Here is a 21,704-nt window from a genome sequence, read left to right as displayed (position 1 = left end):
TGTGTCTGCAGGCCTGTGTGAGTGCGCGTGTGCCCGTGTGTGTCCCTGGACACGCGCACGCCTCATCGGCTGCAGACTTTGCTCTCAACCTCGGTTTCCTTATTTGAAGAAATCGAGAGTCCGTGGGTGGCTGCAAGTTTAGCACGTGCACGGGAGTAAGTGCTGGGCCTCTCTGGCAGCCTACCGCCCAGGAGCAGGCCCCCCACGGCAGGAGGAGACAGACCCCCCTGGGAGCAGCAGGGGGGGATCTGGGGCGAGGCCCCACGTCCAGCAGACACTTGGCAGGGCCTGGTGGGCCCAGGTAGGGCCTGCATAGGCCAGGGTGAGAGCCCACACCCACCAGGTAATGGAGATGCTCACGGCGCTCACTCGCACGCTCAGCCAGCAGCCCCACGGGGTCTCACCCCCCCACCCCCACCCCCGTCTGCTTCGCTGCAGCCAGGACAGCGACCTTCCCACCCTCATATCCAGCGTGCGTCGCAGCCGCCACCTCGTTATGCCCGAGCATCAGAGCCGCTGTGAATTCCAGAGAGGCAGCGTGGAGGTCGGCCTGGGAGCCGCAGGTGAGGGGCCAGGGCAGTGCTGGGGGATGAGGACGGGGCTGCCAGAGCCGAGGCAGCTCAGCGAGAGGACGGCCGCCCCACGGCCCTCCCTGCGTCTCTGCCCACGGGCTCTGGACGCCGCCGCCGCCACCCCCAGCAGCCTTGGCGGGCAGCCAGGGAGGCCAGTGGAGGCGGCGGGAGGGGGTGAGGCCGGCTGTCCCCCGGGGCTCTGTGTGATGGTAATTGTGTTAATCCGGGCCAGCCGGGCAGACAGAAGGCGGAGGCGGTGGCTCCACCGTGGCTGCCGCTGCGGTGGGCTTGGAGTGGCCGAGGCCCCAGGGGCAGATGAAGGCAGGACAGCCAGGGAGTGCAGGCCTCACGGAGGCTCAGAGGTGCACACCCGAGAGTGGCTCCTGGATGGGCAGGGACACGCTCTGCACGCACGGAGTACCCACCGACCCCACAGAGCGAGGGGCCCCAGGAGGGAAGGGGGCCACGCCCTGAGAGGAGTGGGGCTGGGGCCTGGACCTCTGCAGGGGTGGGGCAGGAGGGTGCTGGCCCAGGAGCTCTGTCCCTGAGGAGGGGCGGCTCCTGGTGACAGCAGGAGCTCAGAGGGAGGGACAACTTGGAGACCCACGACGCACCACTGCAGAGAGTGGGGCATGGCTGAGCTGTGGCTGAAGGTGTGTGTGTGGGGGGGGGTGCTGAGAGGAGGTGGCAGGGGTCCCTTGCTGCTCTGTGGACCAGGGCAAACCCGGGAAGTTCCCAGCAGTGGCTGCAGCTCTCAGGAAGGCTGGGCAGGGGATGGTCCACCGTCCTGGGGCACCTGAGTACCCCCATCAGGGCCTCCAGGTGTGCCTGTGCCTAGGTAGGCCTCTCGGGGGGGTGCTGCTTCTGGAGCCGAGTCGGGGGCGCTGAGCAGGCGGCTGATAAAATCTAATTGCCCCATCGATTGGGGGGCGAGCCTCCGGAGCCCCACAGTGATGGAGATATTCTGAGCCGCCAGGCCCCCCACTGCCTGCACACGTGGAGACCCCCCCCATGGTGCGTGGCCTGAGTGCGCGTGTGCGCCCTGGGCCCGGCCAGAGGCCTGGGTATCCACTCACACCCGTGTGGCACATGTGTATCAGGGTGCCCTCACTCTCTTCATGCTCAGGTGCAGGGCCCGCACGTGAGCACGTCAGGGGTCCCACGTGGTCTGCGTGAAGCACCACGTGTGTCCTGTGTCCAGGTTTCGTCCGAGTCCTGCCCTCCTCTCGGGCCTCCACTTCTCATCGCTTCCACGGCTTCCGGCTGGCCCCTGGCTGGAGGCCTTCTCCCGTCCTCCCCTCCTCCTCACCAGGAGCACGTGGCAGTCCTGTTTTCACCCGGGCAGGAAGGGTCAAGGGTCGGGAGAGGAGGGCTTGGGGCGGCCCAGCAGACAATCTGGTGAGAGAGAGAGAGAGAGAGAGAGAGAGAGAGAGAGTGTGTGTGTGTGTGTGTGTGTGTGTGTGTGTGTGTGTGTGTGTGTGTGTGTGTGTGTGTGTGTGTGTGTGTGTGTGTGTGTGTGTGTGTGTGTGTGTGTGTGTGTGTGTGTGTGTGTGTGTGTGTGTGTGTGTGTGTGTCTGCTTCTGGCTGCCCCAGGGTGTGTCTGTGAGTAGATGTGGCCTCATAAGGGCCTGGTGAGCCCCAGACCCCCACAGCAGGAGCCCCCTGCGGCCATGGGCCTGGTTCTCACTGTGGGTCCCCCCCACAGAGAGGTGCCTCTCCCAGGCAGAGAGGAGCCCCACCCCCAGTGTGGAAAATGGGAAACAGATCGCAGGGAGGTGAGAGCCCTGGGTCCTTCTCTGGGTCCAGGGGGCGTGCATACAGGGGGGGGGTGCGGGCAGCAGGTGTGGACCCAGCCCAGACCCACCTTCCCGCCTGGCACAGCTGGACGCTGCAGCCCCGCTGGCCCTGCTGGCCGGAGACCCTTTGGCTCCCTGAGGGGCCTTGGGCTGGTTGAGCACCCCCCACCCATCCTGCTAGGTCATCGAGGTAGGACCCTTTGTCTGGGCGGTGGGGACCTCGTCCTCGTCCCTCTCGGGGCAAGGCCCGGGGCTAGGCCACTGGGCCCCGGCCAGCGGCAGGAGGTAGCCGAGATCAATAAGTTATTAGCACCATCCTGTCAGCTGTAAAGTGGAGATTGATCGGCACTCTGCTGCCGCCGCACTTCCCCACCTGATAAAAATGACAGATTAAGGGAATAAGGGAAAGGAATTAGGCTCTGGGGCTGACGGCCAGGCTTCTCGGGGAGCTCCGCTTGCCAAGGCGTCATGGCGGGCCCCTCACCCACCCACCGACCCAGAGCCCCGTGAGGATGGAGAGGGGACCAGCACCACGGGGTCTGGACGGGAGGCCAGCACTGTGGTGGGTCAGGGTAGGTAACTGGCGGGTCCAGGAGACTGAGCCAACTGCTCAGCTGTTCCGCAGAGACCTCCCAGGCCTTGGGCTCGGGAGGGAGCCTGGCGTCTGGGTGCAGGGGCTGGGATGGAGGGGAGCTGGTGCCAGGGGATGGATGAGTATGGTTTGTATGTGGGACCTGAGAGAGGACTCGAGGATGGGGGTGGGGGTGGGGCTGGGCCACGTGAGGGGCTGTACACAGTGGGTGAGGTTGCTTGGGGTGCCCTTGGGGACTTAGCCCAGCTGGGCACGTGGGCATGTGTGTGACAGGCCAGGGCAGGGTGGTGGCTCAGGCTTTCTGGGGGCAGTGAGGGGTGTGGCCTGGGGGCAGGGGCCCAGGAAGAATGGATGTGGCAGGTGTGCCGGGGCCTGTGGCCTCTAGGAAGAGGTTGGGGTACCCTGGCATGGGACCCTGCACTGCCGGTCCTCACTCCTGCCCTAGGAGGAGAGGTTGGTTTCCAGTCAAATCAGGGTGCTGAGGAGGGCTCCTTATTCTGCAGAGGAGACTAGTCTGGCTGGTGCGGGCAGCATGGCACCTGGGGGGTCCCGAGTTGCTACCTGAGGCCGTAGCTGTGAATCTCCCATCGTATCTATGCACGCACAGTCCAGAGCCCAGCGTCTGAACCGTCCCATCCCAGGCCCTCGCCCTGTCCCAGCCCTGCATGAGGGACCCTGGGCTGGGCACGGCTTTAGCCTGGCTGGGACCCACAGGCACCCCTGAGGAACGAGGGATGTGGTTCCCGGCTGAGCTGGAGCTGGGCCGGGACTGAGGCCGGTATTGGGGTGGGCCTGAGCTGTTCCCGCCCCGGCCCCTACGAGCCCTGAGAGGCAGGGTGGGGTTCACTCTGCCCTCTCCCAGGTGACCTGCTGGGCAAGAGGCTGGGTCGCTCCCCCCACATCAGCAGTGACTGCCCTTCGGAGAAGAAGGCCCGAAGCAAGTCCCCTCAAGGTGTGAGCCCGACCCCCCGGGGGGTTGGGGGCACAGGCACTGGAGAGGAAGGGCAGGGTCAGCACAGCAGCAGGCTCTAAGAGGGGAGCCCCTGCCTCTCCCCCCTCGGCTGGACCTGAAGGGGAAGACCCCCTCTCCTGTGCTTGCCCAACGCAGAGGGTCCGTTGCTTCCGGAACTAGGGCCCGGCATGGCCCCCGAGGATCATTACCGCCGGCTGGTGTCCGCCCTGAGTGAGGCCGGCACCTTTGAGGACCCTCAGCGTCTCTACCACCTGGGCCTCCCCGGCCACGGTATGTAGCCCCTCCCCACGCATGGGAGTCCACCACGTGCGCTGGACTCTCCCTGTCCTGAGAGGTCTCTGCTCACCCTGAGATGAGGCCCTGGGGTCTTTGGCTGCTGACACCAAGGCTGGGATTGGATGCAGGTCTTTCGGCCCCTCAAACCTCGGAAGCCCTTGTAGGTGGGCAGTGAGGCCCACCTCCTCCTCCCTTTGCCCAACGCAGCCGCTTGTTTGGTTGTTGGTGGGGGAGCTCCCCCACCAACTGGTCTCCCACAGACCCTCCCAGCTGGGCCTCGAATGGCCACTGTCATTTCACTGATGAGGAAGCTGAGTCTCAGGGAAGCCCACGCGAGGGTGGGAGGTGGGGGTTTCCCCAGGCCCAGCACACGCAGGTCTCGGTGGCCCCTGGTCTGGACGGCACCGTCTGGCGAGTGCCAGGCCCCTCCTCGGGGAGGCCAAGAGCAGGGCAGCAGTCAGCCTGAACGTCCACTGTGGACGTCCGTCCGGAAGCAGGATGGGCGACGGTTCAGGTTTGGTCGCCCAGCCTTCACGGCCTTCGCTAGTGCTCAGGAGGAGCTCCGGCCAGAGGTGCCATGCCCATCCCACCCGGCTCCCAGACAGGACGCTTGGAAGCCCCCCTACCACCACGAGGGCACAGTCCGGCACCCTGTCCAGCTGCACCCGGGCTTTGCAGACCCCAGTCCGGGGGCTGGGGCCCGGGGCTTGCCTTTTCTGGCTGGAACTGGGTGAGAGGGTGCTGGGAAAACGGGCCGGATTTCCTCTCCATACACAGGCACTGTCCCCCAGGGCAGTCAGGCACCGAGAGCCTGAATAATTCACCAAATGTTAATAATTTAAAAATCTTCCTTTTTAATTGCTTTCCCTGCTCTGCCTGGGGCCGGCTCCGTTGGCCTGCGCGGGGAGGGGCGATGGCCGCGGGGAGCGGCGCGGAGTCGGGCTGTCAATCAGCCCCCGCCCGCCGCCCCCGCCCGGAGCCGACGGTAAATAACCCAGGCCGCGGGCGGGCGGGGGCGCGGGGCCCTGCCGGGATCGATGCGGGCGGCCGCGCCGGCTGGGCTCTGCGGCCTGGCACCCGGCCCCGGGCAGGACCCACCTCCGCTTTTCGGGTAATTAATTTATAAACAGGCGGTGGCGGAGGAGCCTGCACAGTGGGGGGGCTGCGGGGGGGGACTCTGAGGTGCGGCCCTGAGCAGGACAGAGGGCCAGGGGTGAAGAGCGGAGTGCGTAGACCGCACAGTGGGCCCGGGTGTTACCTAGGCGGGGGTTGGAGACCCGCCCCAACTCCTGGACAGGTCCCGCTCTGCCCTCACTCTGGGGCTTCCGCACGAGCCCTCCCCTCACGGGCCCTGCAGCCTTGCTCTCGGCAGTCTCCACTCTGGTGCCTGCATCACCAGGCTCCCCTGCGTGGGGACCTTTCCCTCTCTCCATCCCAACCACTTTTTTGTTCCTGACATCCCCATATCCCTTGCAAATGCTCACCTGGCCCCCTCCCAAGACCGGTGGGTGTCCCCAGCGGGCCTTGCGCTGTGATGTCTGGTGTCAGCCCTGCCCGTCTTTCTGTCCCGGTGACGAGCCAGCAGGGTCGGTGGGAGAATGTGCTCCCGGTCTGCGTGTCCTTGGCCAGTGTGCTACAGGGTGTGGGGGACGTGAGGGCCTGGTGGGGTCTGGCCTCTGGGTCACTGCTGCTGCCCCCCGCGTCACTGCTGCTGCCCCCCCCCCCCAGATCTCCTGAGGGTCCGGCAGGAGGTGGCAGCGGCGGCCGCGAGGAGCCCCAGTGGCCTGGAAGTCCATCTGCCCTCGTCCACAGCAGGTCAGCGTCGGAAGCAGGGCCTGGCTGAGCACCGAGACGGCACCGCCCCAGCTGGTGCCCCGTCCTTCTCAGAGAGGTATCTGGGTGCCTGCATTTCAGACAGACCCCTACATTCCCTGTGCTTATTTCGGGGCTACAGAGCTGCGGTTGGCAGACCTATCACCTGGTTTCTGCATGTGAGGTCCACAGCCCGCACCTCCCCTTCGCCGCTGTACAGCCGCAGGGTTCTGAGTGAACTGGGCACTGTGCTCGGGCCTCGGTTGGTGGCAGCCGGGCAGAGGCCCAGAACATTTCTGGGGTAGAATGTGTGGGGGTGACCATTCTTCTGGGTGGGGTGTGTTTCCACGGAGCAGCTGTGGGGCCCGCTGAATCCAGGTGCCCCTGAGACAGCTGAGGGCTTTGCTCCCGCAACAGGTAGGTGAGGGGGCTTGAGGCAGATGAGGGGGAGCAGTGCGAGGTCTGGGAACCCCGAAGTCGGAGAGCTGGGGGCGGGAAGAGGCCCCAGCAGCACCGATTCAGGCACCGGAGCCGCTGGCAGCACAGACGAGGCCTCCGGGGCTTGTAGGGGCCGGGAGACCCCAGGAGGGGGCGGGGACGGAAGGGCTTCGGAGGCTTTCCGCCCCTCCCGCCGGGAGGCCGCGCCCGTGAGTTGCTCGCTGCAGCCGCCGCCTCCCGGACCGCGGCTAATTGCGCAGCATCCGCGCAGGGTCGGCTAGGGGCAGGGGCCGCGGGGGCGGGGGCCCCAGCGCGGTAATTACCGCCACAGTCGCCGCCGCCCGCCGGGCCAGCGCCTCCGCGCCGCCGCCGAGATTAATTGGCGCCGCCTGCGGGGGCGGAGGCGACCTGAGCCGCGGCGAGCGCACATCGACCGCCCGCAGGGCCGGCAATTAGCAGAGGCGGCCGGAGCGGGGGGCCGCGGGGGCGGGGGGCGGCAGTTCTGGGAAGAAGGGGGCGCGCGGGGAGGGGGCCCGAGCCTGCGGCGCGCGCGGCTCACCAGCCTGCCGTCCACAGGGAGTTGTCGCAGCCGCCCCCCTTGCTGTCGCCCCAGAATGCCCCCCACATCGCCCTGGGCCCCCACCTCAGGCCCCCCTTTTTGGGGGTGCCCTCGGCCCTGTGCCAGACCCCAGGTGAGGAGTAGGCTGGTGCGCGATTCTCTCCCCCGGAGGGGGGGGGCGTGGGGCTGTTGGTGCGGGGGCCATCCGGGTTCGTCTGGCACAAACGCGTGTCCGTCAGTGCTCCCGGCGAACCGCCCCTTCCCCTATTGAAGCCAAGGACAGACCAGGGCGGGCTTGGGTGGCCCTGGACCACTCGGCCACCTGGCCTCGTGGTCTGTCCCCTTCCCACCAGGCTACGGCTTCCTGCCCCCTGCCCAGGCGGAGATGCTCGCCCGGCAACAGGAGTTCCTGCGGAAGCAGAACCTGGCCCGGTAGGTGCTTCAGCGGGGGTGGGGCGGGAAGTACCCCTGCCGAGCTGGCTGACGCTCTGGTCTGTCTCCACGGCCAGGCTGGAGATGTCAGCAGAGCTGCTGCGCCACAAGGAGCTGGAGAGCGCGCACCGGCCGCAGCTGCTGACACCCGAGGCCGCCCTGCGCCCACCTGACGGTGCCGAGGAGCTGCGGCGGCGCGGGGCCATGCTGGTGCTGAGACACAGCTCCGCGCCGCTGCTGGCCCTGCCTCCCCAGGGACCCCCGGGCCCCGGCCCCCCCACCCCGCCCCGGGAGCCTGCCCGCCGAGCTCCTCGGAAGGGGGGGCCCAGCCCTGCCTCAGCCCGGCCCAGTGAGCCCAAGGAGACCACAGGGGTTGGGCTCTGGGCACAAGACGGCTCTGAAGATGAGCCCCCCAAGGACTCAGACGGAGAGGACTCCGAGATGGTGGCTGCTGGGGGCCAGGGCCCCATCCCAGGCCAAGCCCCAGCTGGAGGGGCCAGCTCTGAGGGGAAGGGGCTTGCCTCAGGGTCTATGCTGCCCCCTCCCCTGCCCCTGGGCTTGCCCTACACTGTCAGCCCCTACTTCCACACAGGTGGGCACCCCCGCCATGCCTTTAGATCCCTCCACGGGGTGGAGGGAGGCCCAGTCCCCCATCCCCCACCCAGGGTCTCAGGGAGGGCGTCCACAGGGAGGAGAATCCCTTTCAGTCATCAGTCCAACGTTTCTGAACAATTAGGGCGAGCAAAGGTCAGCAGACTGGGGTGGGAGCACATAGGAGAGAGCTGGCCAGAGTCCTAATAACACTCTACCCCCAACCCAGGCGCCATGGGGGGCCTCTTCATGGATGGGGAGGAGGCCACAGCGCCCGAGGATGTCAGCAAGTGGACAGTGGACGATGTCTGCAGCTTTGTGGGCGGCCTGTCCGGCTGTGGAGAATATGCACCGGTGAGGGGCCCCGCCCAGGATGGTTCTGAGCACCCCCCACTACCCAGCGCTGCTTCCCACCCCAAATTTCTCCTTTTCAAAGACTGAGGGGGTGGGGGCACTGGTACACACCCCACCCTCCCCCTTTGTCAGTGCTTCCGCCTCCAAGGTGGGACATGTGCCCAACACAGAGGAGACTTTCGTTTGACACTTTTTTCTGCAAGCTGCACCAACAGCTCCTCTTGGCTCTGCTTTCTCTGGAGAGCTTTGAGGCCACCCCAGGACACACAGTCCTGGTACTCACGCCCTGACACTGTGCCCCCCACCCCCAGGTCTTCAGAGAACAGGGGATTGACGGGGAGACCCTGCCCCTGCTGACAGAGGAACATCTCCTGACCACCATGGGGCTGAAGCTGGGGCCTGCTCTCAAGATCCGGGCCCAGGTGAGCGCCTGCTGGGGGTGGTGGTGGTCTCCAGACAACGGAGGGGCAGCACTGAGGCTCTGTGTGTGGCTGCAGGGTAGCAGCCCCGCAGGCCCCATCCAGGCCCGTCTCTCCACAGGTGGCCAAGCGCCTGGGCCGAGTCTTCTACATGGCCAGCTTCCCCGTGGCTCTGCCGCTGCAGCCACCAACACTGCGGGCTCCAGAGAGGGAGCTCAACTCAGGGGAGCAGCCCCTGTCCCCAGCACCGGCCCCCTCCCCCTATGGGGACACGCAGCCCCCGGCCGGCCGAGCCTCACCCAAGCAGGAGAACGGAACCATGGCTCTGCTCCCAGGGCCTGTGGACCCCTCCCAGCCTCTGTGCTGAGCTGGCGTCAGACCCCCCACCCGCCATCCTTCACTGCCGGCTGCTCCCCGGCAAAGGCCCCCGACCCCACAGCTTATCCTCCTTTCGGTTTTGGATGCAAAAACACAATTTTTAAAAGGAAAACACATGATTTAAGAGGAAAAGAATTGAGTTTCCAAAGACTCTCTGGGGGTGCCAGCAGAGCCCGGTACAGACCATGCAGGGACCGAACCTAGGCCCGGGGCAGGGGTACTGCACCCTGGGCGGCTGCAGACAAACCACAGCATGACTGCTCGCCACCATCAGGCAGAGCCCCGCTCCAGGTCAGCCTCCTTCGTGGGGTAGATGCATCTCACCCGCCACCATAAGCTGCGGCAGGAGGCTAGCCCCAAGGTGGTTTGCGTCCCCACGACCGCCGCCCCAAGACTTGGAACAGCACTTGGTCCTTTCCAGTCTCTCATGTTGCAAAAACAAAGCCCTATCCACCACCTACGCCCTGCGTGGGCACGGACCCCGAGGCCTTGGCTCAGCCGCAGCTGGGAAGCAGCACACCTGACTGCCCGGCAAGGTGGGAACACCGCACAGCAGCCCCCGTGAGGCTCCTGGGGAGCCGCCATCAGTCGTCCTCGTCCTCGGAGAGCTCTAGATCCTGCAGTTTGTCCTCTGGCCCCTGGGCTAGCCGCCACGGCTCCTCGGGGTCCAGCCCCGCCTCTGGGTCTGGGCTTCCATCTGCAGGGAGAGCACACAGCTACATAAATTCTGCTTTATCAGGAAGAAGCCAGCCTGGGAGGTTTACTCATCACTAATTAATCACAGCACTAATTAATTTATTGCTGCTGCTGTTGCTGGGGGCCAGAGCCAGCAGGGATGGAGCAGCTGGCCCAGCGTCCCTGGGGGTAGGGGCCCAGCTTAGAGCCGATGGCCCTGCCCACCCACCCACCAGATCCCCCATGACAGTCTTGGGCTCCAGACAGATGGGCTCAAAAACCACTGCACCCCATACTCTCAGGAAGCACTTACCCTCTGAGTCGCTGACTTCCTCCTCCTCCTCCTCCACCCTTTGCCAAGCTCTCGGGGACCCAGGCGTCCCTGGGGACCAAGCACAAGAGCCCATGGGGGTGGACCCACCAGCAAATGCACAGAGGGGCAGCTAAAGCAGGACGGGGGCTGGGGCACAGCCCTGGACCCCACTTTCCCTTAGGTCTCCTCTGTTCAAGTGGGAGAGGACCCAGAACTGCCCTGAAAGGTGGTGGTGGGAGGTGGTGACACAAGGCCTTGGGGCCCCCACCTCAAGGCCAGCCCTGTGGCAGGAGGGGCTGATGACAAGTGCCCTTCCTCTGGTTCCATGAGGTGGGAGGCCTGCCAGGCCCTCCCCCAGGCCCCACCTCTCTCTGGGAAGTCCGGGGCATCCTCGTCCGTGTCCTCGTCCTCAGCACTGTTCAGATCAAAGAGGTCCTTGAATTCTGCCCTGTCCTCATCCTTCCTGTCTGCCACCTTGCGGCGTTTTACCTCTGGGAAGTTCAGATCTTCCAGCTGGAAGGACAAGAACCCAGAGCTGCAGGTGAGGGTGGGCTCTCAGGGCTGCCTGCCCCCCGGCCACAGCCCAAGCCCAAGCCCAAGCCCAACTCAAATTCCCAACGACGGCTTTACCCAGACCCAGTCCTGCTCCCTCCTGCCCCGTGAGTCCCTCCTCCAGCCTCCAGCCCACCCCCCCATGCAAGGACCCTGCTTGGCCACTTTGGGGACACTTGGCATCACTGGGTAGGGTTCCTGGACAGCCACCCTACCAGGCCAGTGAGGAGGCCACTAAGTGACATCAAAGCTGCAGGCTCCAACCGTCCTACTTCCCTAGTTTTCAGCCGTCACTCCCAGAACAGATGGCCTGCCCGTACTGATACCAGGACAGGGATGCAGACAGCCATGCCACTTGGCACGAAGCTGTCCCCGCAGGTCACGACGTCACGCAGCCACTGATCAGGCCCAGACCCAAAGAAAGAGCTAGAGCTCTTCCTGTGCCTCCCTGCTGGCCCTCCTGGTGTCCACAGGCTGGCCTAGGTGACAAGGTCAGCCCAGCACTCGCTCCCCCAAAAGCGCCAGCCCGTCAGGCCTGAAGGGCAGCAGCCTCTCTGCCCCAGCACAGCCCTGGGGCCTCTCCACCTGAGGGTCGTGGGAGAAGCCCCCAGACTCTGCCCACCACCCGCCCCATCAGAGCACTGGCAGCACCAGCACACGCCGCAGCTAGAGGGTGGCTGGGCACGGCGCCACCGGCCCTGCTGGCACCCTCCCAGCCGTGCCCACGTCCCCAACGCCGCCCCCCCATACCCGCTCTTTGCCACTGATTTCCAGCTGGATCTCACGGTCCCTCAGCTTCCGCCACTGGCTGTAGTACTTCATGAGCGGGGTCCCCTCCTCCCGGGTCCGCTTCTCCCAGGCATCCTGTGCAGGGAGATCCAGGGTCATGTCCCACCCCGGGCAAACCCCCAAACCTCAGCCACCCACTGACCAGCGGCCCCCGGGCCCGGGCACCAGCCCCCGGCTGACCACTGCGCGCTGGTCGGACACGCCGAAGGAGACCCTCTGGCGGAGGCTGCGGATGTGTTCTGCGTTCTCCTGCACCTTCTCGAGCAGCTGGCGCACCTGACGGCAATAGTTGGCCACCTTGCACTCCCGGAGGAAGGATTTCAGCTGCAGAAGAACGGGGGGCTCAGCCTAGCCCCAGGCACAAGGCTACTCTGCACCCCACGAGTGGTGACCGCAGGCAGGCGGGGGCGGGTCACAGGTTCCTGTCTCTCAGAGCCCTGGGGGCGCACCTGAGAGGGGGGGGGAGCCCCAGTGCAAGTGGGGGGGGGGCTGCGTAACTCTATGGCCCAGCCCTTACCATTAGGGACTTGTGGGGGTCGAAGGGCTGACGGGAGGACGCCCACCAACCCCATGGGCCAGGCAGAGGGGCGGGCAGTGCAGCAGCAGGATGGGCCCACCCTCCAGGCCACACCCCGCCTGCCGCCTGTCTATGAACAAAGCCGTGCTGGCACACGGCACACTAGTTCGTCCCTGCGTTTCCGTGAATTTTTTTGCACGTCTGCGGGAAAGTTGAGCGGACTGAGAAACCCCATGACTGCAAAGCCTACACTATCTACCATCTGACTTCTCACCAAAAGCATCTGTTGACCCTCTTCTAGACCGTGACCCCCAGGACTCAGAGAGAGGACGACGCACACACACCTATGTCTGAGCAACCCCACCCCACTCACCACCAGGGCCAGTTGGGCACGGGCCTCCCTGAAATGCGAAACACCTAGGCTGAAAGTAAACGGACGTCCAAGGGGCTTCTGGGAGAGAAGACCCCCCCGCATCCCACCCCAAACAGCACCTGAAGAAAAGCTGAGGTGGGCGGCCAGGGCTTCCTGTGACCCCCTAACGTCTCCTACCTCCTCACCCGGCCCAGGAGCACCCGGGAAAGCATGCAGCAAGACCAGCCCGACCCAGAGCTGGGGGCCGGTCCAGCCTGCTGAGCCCCGACACCCCCGGGAGCCCTCACGGCTCGTCCGGGCCCTTGGCTGTAGCCGGCTAGAGGGGGGCGGACAGGTCCCGGAGTCCTCCTGACGCACCCGGGCCAACGCCCTCCTCAGGCTCCACACCCAGGCACGTACCCCAACACCAACACCACGGCCCCGGGGACCCAGCTGCCAGCTGGTGCCAGCACAGAGACCCCAAGCTGACCAGGCTCTGCCACTGGCCCTGTGCGGCTGTGACGGGGCTGCCTTGCTCTGGCCCCACACGAGAGGCGCCAGCCCGTCAGGAGGCGGTCTGGTCTGCTGAGGGGTTGGGCCCACGGAGGGACTCAGGCGGGGGGCACACACCTGCAAGACAGCGGGCAGCGCCAGCTCGGGGAACGCGATGCTGTGGGCCTGACTGTGCAGGTACTCCAAGCTGAGGTCGTACAGCTGTTCCACCAGGCCGTCCTGAGGCAGCGAGGGAGCGGACAGCGTCAGGGCAGAGGGGAGCTCAGACCTCGGAGCCACACTCGGGCTCAGGCCCACCGGGCTACCCCAGCCCCGGGAGGCCCACAAGGTTCACACCTGGAGGGCAGCAGGCCTTCTCCCATCCACACCCCGCATGCTGACCTCGGTGCCCTGCGACATCCTGCCGTGACCCCGCCCAGGGCGTTCCCGCACCCCTTTGGAGGCTGGGCTCACCCGGTACGCCTTCTCCTGCAGGTTGACCTTGGACAGCTTCAGGATCACAGCAAAGTTGATGGGCCTGGAGCTCATGCGCCCCGGCCTCCTGTTGAAGTCGACCTGCTGGAAAATCTGCCCCACGGACCCGTCAGCCCAGCCTGCCCACCCCAGTACCCTGGGTCCCTGGAGACCCATCTTGAGACCAAGGACAAGTGGCCAGACACAGTGCCAGCCCCGTGGCCTCACAGACACCACCCCTCCCCCAGTCTGCTCACCTTCCAGATCTCTGGTCCCCAAGGGAGTCCCTCTACCCCAGAGCAGGGCCCTGGCCAACGGGGCGGGACCAGGCCACACCCTTACACACTGCTGCTGGCCCCTCCTGAAACTGGGCCAGGAAGCCATGAGAACCAGTGTCTGGAGACAAAGAAGGGTCCCTCCTGCACAGGGTCACCATCACTGCAATTTCCTCACGCACGATCGCATCCCCATAGCTTGGTCCCGGCCCTAGTGGATTTCTAGCCTTTGGACTGAAGCCTCTCCCTACCTAAGCTACGTGCACACGTATACACACGGGTACACACGCACAGAGGCAGCAAAGGGAACAAGCTTTGGAATCAGACGGGGCTTCCAGCCCAGCTCCGCCGCTCACTCTAATCTTGGGCAAACACCCAGATCAACCCAAGTCTGTGCCCTAAAACCAGCGCCCTCGGGCCGGCCCAGCAGAGCAGCTATACTCACCTGCGGTGCCACTCTTGCCTATCGGGCAGGCACCGTGTGCTACGGGCAAAGAGCCAGCCCTCAGGAGAGCCGCACCGGGTTGAGGAGTGGTGGGGCCGCATGCGGCAGCAGGCGTCCTCCCCCCCGCGCCCCCCGCCCCACCCCGAGCACCTGCTCACCTCCAGGATGAAGGGCAGCACCGGGATGAAGACGCCCGTGCTCTCCGAGAGCAGCGTCAGGGCGCGCACGCAGTGCATGCGCAGCGGGTAGAAGCGGGCAGTGGGGACCAGCCTGGGGATGTGGGAAGGCGGGAGTGAGCAGAGACCGCAGACTCAGAGACCCCCAAACCAGCCTCACCCGACTGGCCCAGCTGCCTCTGAACTCTCCCCACCCACGCTCCAACCTCAGGAGGGGCTCCTCCCCAGCAGGGTCAGCGGCCACACCAGCCTCAGACAGATAAAAACAGGACAAAAGGCCCCAACCCACGTCGAAGTCGCAGTTCTAAGGACCTGCCTCCTTGCTCAGTTACGGGGGGGGGGGGACCCACACCCCACGTGGCTAAGGACTCCATTTCATTTTAACATGTGACACAGCAGACCCGCGGGAGTTACTCGTTAAAACTTTTCTTTCTTCTCCCTTCAGGAAGACAAGGATGCCCTCTGCTGGCCACGTGTGGCTCCGCCGGTCTCTGCCCCCAGAGACCACCAACACGATATTCATAGGCAAACCATGGCACATCACTCCAAACCTGCTCTGTCCAAGATGTCCAGGCAGATAACCCCAAATCCCTTCAAACTGCACACAGTCCCCTCTACCCCGCGCCCCCAGAATACACGTGTGTGCGGCGTCCTGGACTAAGGTACCAGGTCACAGGCAACCGAGAGGCCCAGCTGACAGTAATTCTGTGGTGCTGGGGACAAGGCCACGGACAGCCTCAGCCCAGACCTTCCTCGGGTGCTGCCAAGTCACAGACACCACACCTGGAGGCCCCAGCTGCCAGGGGCACTGGCCAGACCCTCTGTGAACAGCCCCGACCCTACCCTGACCTCCAGGACAGCCTCCCGTAAGCTTCTCCCTGTGTAACCCTGGCCCTGACCCCCAGGACACCTATGTAACCCTGGCCCCACCTCCTTCGGCCCTCGGGGCAACCCCCGGCCCCGACTCACTTGATGCAACCGGTGACAACCTGGGACAGGGGGTAGATCAAGGGCTGCAGAGCTTCACTGGGGCAGATGGTGCTGAGGGCGCGGCACCACAGGTAGAGGCAGTGCACGAACTGCCAGTTGTACACTGACTGGTACGTCTCCTGGGCAGAGTGCAGTCCACCCAGGTCAGCCCTGGGGGCCCCTTCACCCACTCCACAGCCCCCACCAGCAAGGACCCTGGCGCCACCAAGGGGCTGCGCTGCCTCTCGCAAGAGGCCCAGGCCCGCAGTGGGTCAGGCTCCGCCCCCCCGCCTTGCCCCGCCCCGCCCACCTTCTTGCGCGTGGTCATGGCATTGCGCAGGTGGATGGCGAGCTGGCGGATGTAGAGGAATGCGTGCTGGTAGGCGACGCCAGTGTCCAGGGCCAGCAGCTCCGTCAGAGTCCGCTGCATGAAGCTGACGAGTGGCAGGGTGCTGGGGGAGGTGAACCTGCAGTTCCTCACGTACGTGATGTACATTTGCTGCCGGAAACACCTTAGTCAGAGCCACCTCTGAGCTCCCAGGGCCCATGCCCCCACCGCCCGGCTCCAAGCACCCCGCAGACACCCGGGCCTTTCCCTCAGAGCTGGCCTCAGCAGGAACCAGCCCGGCCGCGTCTGCCGCAGAGCCCCCTCCGCCACACGGCCTGCCTCTCGAGGCCCCACGGCCGCTCAGCCCACCAGCCCCGGGCAGTCTGCAGCGCCAAGGGGAAGGGTCTTACGGGGAGGCCCAGACACCCAGGAAGGAGGGAGCTACAGCATTAATAACCGTGGGAACGGGCGAGGGACGTGGACGGACCAGAAGGGAAGGAGACAGAGAAGCCCCTGCTGCCCGCCAGGCTGATGCAGGGGGCTTCCCGAGGGTCCTGTGCAGGGCAGGCCACCCCAGGCTTAGAGCCAGGCAGCAGGGGCCCCACCCTTCTCCACGTCTGACGTCCTCATCCACTGAGGTGAGAGCTGTGTGGGCCAGTCCATGTGGAGCCCCAGGGGGACCAAGGGCTCCTGTCCCCGTGCCGTCCTGTCCCCCACTCCTCTTGGAGGAAGCCATGACGAGGACGTGGGTCTGCCCAGGGTCACAGCACCCGCGAGAAGCACCAACCACAAAGGCAGCCTGCCCAGCCCTCAGATCGAGACTTTCAACCTAGACCCTAACAGAAGAGCCGGGGGCACCGCTACCTTGAGGACGGGGCTCAGGAAGACATCCTTCTTGTGCCGGCAGACCTTGACAAGGACCAGGAAGGCCAGCACGCGCAGCGTCTCCTCACCCGTGCTCCACAGGACCACCATCCTCTGTGGAGGCGAGCTGTCACCGCCTGCCCCGCCCCGCCCCCCACCCCCACCTCGAGCCCGGCCAGAAAGCTGCCCCCCACCCCCCAGGGGAGCCCATCCTCGCGTGACTGGGCTGTGCTGCCTCGAGCGTGCCCCCAAGACAGCACCCCATGGGGTGGCACAGATGCCCCCGGCACGCCAGCAGGCAGTGGGGCTGCCCCGAGGCCGGCGCACCTTGAGCAGCATGCGGCACTGCTTGGGGAAGGTCAGGTAGTAAGGCACGGATCTGTTGACATGCTGGAGGATGGCCGCTGCTACTGTCGCCTCTGCCACACAGGCCAGCAGCTGGGGAAGCAGGAGAGGTCAGCGAGGCCCAGGATACGAGGAAGGATTGGACCGGTGGATGCAGCCAGGCCCCCATGTGACCCGGCAGGCCCCGCCCCCCAGTACTGCACCTGTATGACGGAGCTCAGGTAAGCCTTAATGTCCAGCCGGAGCTTCCCCCACAACGGGCTGCTGGATGGCTGCAGCACCCTGCAGGGAGACCACACCCTCCAGCTCAGACACGAGGCCACCAGGAGGCCACGAGGCGGCAGGGGTGTGCCCCAAGCCACGTCCCATCCAGGACACACAGTGTCCAGGACGCAAGGGCACATGGGCCCTGTGGTGAGACACCCCACCCCCCATCTTTCCCATGAGTTCAGGGACTTTTCCAGCTAGACGGACATGAGAGACACACCAGGACTCTCTCAAGGGTGGCCCACAGCTACGCCTAAGGAGGGGTACCACCAAGCCCCAAGCCCCCCACAGGCCACCACACCCGGCCAGAGGGCTGACCATCCTTCCTGTCTGAGCCCAGGGCCAGCCACTTCCCCCAGAGCCCCCAGACAGACCCTGGCCTCCAGCTCCCCACACCTCCCAGGCACCCACACTCTGCAGTCCCAGGTCTGACCCAGGCGTCGCCAACCAGCACCACAAGTTGTCTTCCTTTGGGCCACATACAGCTTTTGCCGCTGTTACCCTTGCGGCTTACAAGATCTCAGTTCCCCGGCCAGGGATTGAATCCGGGCCACGGCAGCGAAAGCACCGAACCCTAACCACTGGACCACCGGGGAACTCCCTGGGCCACATACGCTCCACATACACCACGTACACGGAGACCAAGTCATTTACACCTTAATCTCAGCAACACCGGCTGATACTTCAGAAGTTTCTCAGAGGCATCACCTCTCAACACTTGCAGAACTCAGCACGTTAAGTGTCTGTTAACTCTGGTAACGTGGGCAAGAGAACCGAGGACAGGGGCCCCGATAGCCTCCCCATGGGCTGAGGCCGGCTGCTGGGCACTTGGAGCCACAACACAGGCGGCGCTGCCGCTTCCTCCCAAGCCCGCTGTCCTCCATGGGGACCGCTCTCCCCACTGCAGCGGCCCCCACGGGAGCCTGCGCCCAGCCAACGCCAGAACCACTTGCGCTGCCTCTTTGCTGCCCACCCACTCACTGACTGTGGCCCTCCACTCTCGCCGGCCAGCCAGCTGCCCTGTCCCCTCAGGCAGCCACCTCCACGTGGCCGGATCAGTCCAGCCCCGACCACCACCACCAGGCCCAGGTACTCCCATCCCCGAGTCCCGGCCTCCTCCACCTCCCCTCCAGGTGGTCCCAGTGAGACCTCTCCCTGGAGCTTCTTTCTCCCTCTGAGCAGCGTCAGGGTGAGTCTGACCTCCAAGCCTTTCCTGCCTCCAGGTCATGTGGCTGCAGTCTCCTGCAAGCCCCAGTGGGACCCACAAGCTGCCAAATGCCGGCTGCTCCTCTCTCCCCTCTGAAAACCTTCCACGGCCTTCTCTGCTCGACTGGCATCTAACACGGAAGTCAAGGTCCTCAGGCCAGCATGGACGGGGCCCCTGCCTAGACACACACACTCACAGTGACCAGCCAAAGAGCAAGGACAGCAGACGAGACTTGACTTGTCCAAAGAGAAAAGAGAGAATCCTGACCAGGGAAGACGGGGGAGCAAAGCCAAGCACATACTCTGTGGCCCTTGAAGGATTCTGGGCAGGAAGGAGGAAGGACAGGGCTACCCCCACAGGGCCCTGAGGGTCCAGCCTCTCCCAAGAGCCCTACAAAGAGCCTGGCTCTATCCTCCACATCCCTCTGTACCAGCTGGGTCTGGAGGGGGCCCCTAGGTCCCAGAGCCCCTGCCTTCCCCAGCGCAGGGCCCTGACCATGCCTCCGCATGCCGTTCTCGTCCCTTACCTGCTACTGTCCTTTGGGGCCTTTCTAAACAGCAGCTCCTGGAGACAGCCAAAGAGATCTCTGATGCAGAAAGTGACCAGAGCGTTGAACACTGCAATGAGGGAACCAGAGGTGCCACTCTCAGGACAGAAAATGGAACATGGAGAGTGTATTCCTGGTCCCCTCACCCCAGCTCACCAGCACTGTCCGTGACCTGGAATTTGCTGGTCTCGGTGCCTTCCTGTTCTCCTTGGGTGGTGGCCACGGCCGCTCGAAATGCCTGCACAACTTCGTGGAACAGCTTTGGAGTAAGGCGCTGCTGAAAGGGCAGAAGGGCCCAGAATGTCGGAGGAGCTGAGTCCGCTGTGCAGGCAGAGCGAGAGGCAGCTAGCTGGGGCTCCAGGAACCTGCTCTACGGGGGGAGGCGTGCTCGGCCACACCCTCAGGCCAACAGCAGAGGTGAGAGCAGTGTTACTGAGCCACGCGCAGGGAACAGAAAGAGCCCAGAAGGCTGCTGGAAGGGATGGCGGGGGGAGGGCTGAGGAGCCTGGATATAAACGATGACCAGCTCCAAGTGATATCTAGAGTTCTCCCTTTCCATCCTTTCTTTTCCTGCAGAAACCACTGCAAGGCCCTCAGAAGGGCCCTGGCTCCACCAGCGAGCAAAGGCACAGAGACTGTGTCCTGCCCACAGTGCACTTCAGAGAGCCCTGGAGAAAAACAGAGAGGAAAGGAGAAGGCAGGAAGCCCTGCCCTTCTTCCTTCCTGCCCAGAATTCCTAGTCTCTGAGTGAAGGGAAGAATGCCCTCCTAGCTTGCAGGGAAAACTGAGATTCTCTCGTGCTGAACGGGCTCAGAGGAGGGCTCCTCCCACCTGCACTGCCTCAGATAACTGAAAGAAAGCAAGGGGGCGGGGGCGGGGGCGGGGGCGGGGGCGGGGTCAGCAGCCCAGCTTCTCACCTTTGCTGCCTGCTTCCATCTCTCAACCATGGCGAGGGTCACAAAGGCAGACTCCCTCCTCTTCCCCGTAGGTCCTCTGGGGGCCCTGTCCTCCTCATCTTCCTCCTCCTCACTTGCTTCCTGCAGCGGACATCGAGGGCCCCACTGGACCAGATGCAGAGGCCACAAATATGTCCCCGCCCCCACCCAACTGTGTATGGGCTCTCACTGCCAACGCGTCCGGCAGGGAGTGGAGCTGCTCCTCTTCGTCCGCAGAGCTGTCCGAATCGCTTAAGCTCAGCAGGCTCTGGTCGTTCTCCTGCAGGAACTTGCAGAACTCAGGGTCTCTGTCCTTCAGTCGAGAGAGCTGGTCCTTGCGCTCAGACGCGCGGCCCTTACGCCGCCTGAGAAGGTGGGGGCATCAAGTCTGGCCGGCAGGCACAGCCAAGGCCAAGGGGGGAGGGGGGGCAGGCTTCCTGTCCTCCTCAGAGAACCTATGAGGCTTAGTCTGCTCCCTCCACAGCAGCTGCCAACAACCACAGCAGGGGGTTTTCCAGAGAGTAAGTTTTCAGCAGATCTCTCTCTCCCCCAAAATCCACACTCATACATCCAACAGCCTCTGCACACGTGTTTCAAACCCAACGCGCACGACACTGAACTTGCAGCTTCCCCCGAACTTACTCTGCCCCACACTGCTCTGCCTCAGCTGTCGCTAACTCCCCCTTTCCAGGTACTCACGTGAAAGGTAAACCCTCTCTGTCTCTCACACCCAGCATGCACTCTGTCACGACATCTCATCATCAATACTTCCAAAAGTCTCACGACTCCTCTCAAACCAGCATCATCTCTCAATTCGCTTGTCCACTCCGGCCGCTTGCAACCTTCCCTCAGCACAGCAACCGGAGGGACCCATCCTGTTACACGTCACGCGACGTTACTTCACTACTCAAAACCCTAGGATAATTTCCAACTGTACTGAAACGCCATATAAACGGTCTACAAGATCCAGCCCCATCACCGTCTCTCCAGCTTCACCTTCTGCTACTCTCCTCTTACGCCTGCCACAGCCACGCTCAACTCTGCGTAAGGCTCACTCTCAACTCAGGACCTTCGCTGTTCCTGCCGCCTGAAACACCCATTCTTCCCCTATTGCTGCAATTTACTCCCCCGTTTTCCTTCCTAAGACGGCCTTATCTACTCCGCCTACGCTCCCTATTGCTCCAGCTCCTGCTTTTTACTGTCTGCAGCGCTTACTGCTTCCACCACCCTACACGCTGTGGTTTATCCAAGGCCGAATAAGCGCTCCAAGGCCAAAAATGAGGACTATTCTCCAGCGTTTCCCAACACCGGGATGACCTGGCATAGAGCAGGCACTCCGTAAATAGCGGATAGAAGAATAAACAAGCTGAAAGGTCTCGGGGAGAGGTCAGAGGTCCCTAGGCTTTACTCCTGAGGCCCCAGGAGTGGTCACCCTTCTGGTGGGGCGGGCCAGGACGGTTAAGCGGGTTCTACTTACACACGGCCCGTAGAAGACGCTCCACTCACCTAGCCAAGGGACTCCCACCCAGTCCATCCGGACTCCGGGCGGCTGCTCGCGCCGCCCGCGTCTCCGCCTCTGGGGCTCCTTCGGGCTCCGAGTCGGACTCGGAATCAAAGCCCGAGGCCAGGAACTCGTCCACCGTCAGCTCCGCCAGGCGCCTGCGGGCCATGCCGTTGGAGTCACGACTCCCCGCCAGCCCGGTGTGTCCCCGCCCGGCCTCCCCAGGAACACACAGAGGTGCAAGGTGAGCCTCTCTAGATGCAAGCGCCCGCCGGGAGGCCTGATCGGAGCCTCAACTCACCGCTTGCGGGTGCACGCCGCCGCCATGACTGCAGGCCTGTAGCGTGCGCCCCACTTCCGGCCCCAGCAGGCCTTGCGCCAGGCGCACTTCCTGCAGTAACCCCGCCCCTGTCCCCGCCCCGCCGCGCCCCTCCTGGTGGCTTTAAGGTTCTCCAACCTTGGCTGCGGCGGCATCCAGGCGGGAGGGCG

The 21,704-nt window shown here is 64.6% G+C and overlaps 2 protein-coding genes and 1 long non-coding RNA gene across 12 annotated transcripts in view; 2 read left to right on the top strand and 1 right to left on the bottom strand.

Moving 5' to 3' along the window:
• Nucleotides 1-10,624, top strand: part of SAMD11 (sterile alpha motif domain containing 11) — a 21,048-nt gene extending 10,424 nt beyond the window's left edge. For all 3 annotated transcript variants that reach the window (XM_067019987.1, XM_067019978.1, XM_059059726.2), the window contains 10 exons: nt 439-563; nt 3,823-3,912; nt 4,069-4,203; nt 5,938-6,100; nt 7,036-7,151; nt 7,372-7,450; nt 7,528-8,042; nt 8,271-8,395; nt 8,707-8,817; nt 8,936-10,624. In XM_067019987.1, the coding sequence (XP_066876088.1) occupies nt 439-563; nt 3,823-3,912; nt 4,069-4,203; nt 5,938-6,100; nt 7,036-7,151; nt 7,372-7,450; nt 7,528-8,042; nt 8,271-8,395; nt 8,707-8,817; nt 8,936-9,181 (1,705 nt within the window). In that variant the 3' untranslated portion in view covers nt 9,182-10,624. The remainder of the gene's footprint in view (nt 1-438; nt 564-3,822; nt 3,913-4,068; nt 4,204-5,937; nt 6,101-7,035; nt 7,152-7,371; nt 7,451-7,527; nt 8,043-8,270; nt 8,396-8,706; nt 8,818-8,935) is intronic.
• On the bottom strand, nt 9,290-21,704 carry NOC2L (NOC2 like nucleolar associated transcriptional repressor). Of its 8 annotated transcripts, none has more exons than XR_010837886.1 (19): nt 21,673-21,704; nt 21,221-21,373; nt 19,905-20,079; nt 19,697-19,816; nt 18,936-19,056; nt 18,759-18,849; nt 16,962-17,040; nt 16,741-16,851; nt 16,414-16,527; nt 15,532-15,720; nt 15,222-15,361; nt 14,235-14,346; nt 13,357-13,444; nt 13,021-13,122; nt 11,702-11,845; nt 11,483-11,596; nt 10,546-10,693; nt 10,181-10,249; nt 9,290-9,889 (listed from the first exon to the last, which is right to left on the bottom strand). XR_010837886.1 is itself a non-coding variant. In XM_059059653.2 (19 exons), exons 1-19 carry the CDS (start codon nt 21,687-21,689, stop codon nt 9,777-9,779), a joined length of 2,226 nt encoding a protein of 741 aa, XP_058915636.2. In that variant the 5' UTR covers nt 21,690-21,704; the 3' UTR covers nt 9,290-9,776. The 8 variants fall into 8 exon arrangements, 5 of the variants coding, with proteins under 5 accessions (XP_058915636.2, XP_058915645.2, XP_066876125.1 ...); XR_010837888.1 differs by lacking the exon at nt 21,673-21,704 and adding an exon at nt 21,517-21,593; XR_010837889.1 differs by lacking the exon at nt 21,673-21,704 and adding an exon at nt 21,517-21,593 and having other exon boundaries at nt 18,936-19,053.
• LOC136793103 (uncharacterized) lies at nt 17,661-19,652 on the top strand. The gene is made up of 3 exons (XR_010837915.1): nt 17,661-18,114; nt 18,249-19,196; nt 19,356-19,652. It is a non-coding gene; the product is annotated as an uncharacterized lncRNA (long non-coding RNA).

The sequence above is a fragment of the Kogia breviceps genome, chromosome 1, assembly GCF_026419965.1.
Source record: "Kogia breviceps isolate mKogBre1 chromosome 1, mKogBre1 haplotype 1, whole genome shotgun sequence".
Taxonomy (NCBI): Eukaryota; Metazoa; Chordata; class Mammalia; order Artiodactyla; family Physeteridae; genus Kogia; species Kogia breviceps.
The sequence above is the reverse complement of the archived record's forward strand: the minus strand, read 5'-3'. Positions and strand labels throughout refer to the sequence as shown.

Coding starts and splice junctions, on each gene's coding strand:
- NOC2L (XM_059059671.2), bottom strand. CDS start 21,542: ATGGCGGCGGCGTGCACCCGCAAGCG. Junction 21,374..21,516: donor GCGGCGTGCACCCGCAAGCG/GTGAGTTGAGGC, acceptor CATGGCCCGCAG/GCGCCTGGCGGAGCTGACGG. Junction 14,347..15,221: donor GTTGTCACCGGTTGCATCAA/GTGAGTCGGGGC, acceptor CCACATCCCCAG/GCTGGTCCCCACTGCCCGCT.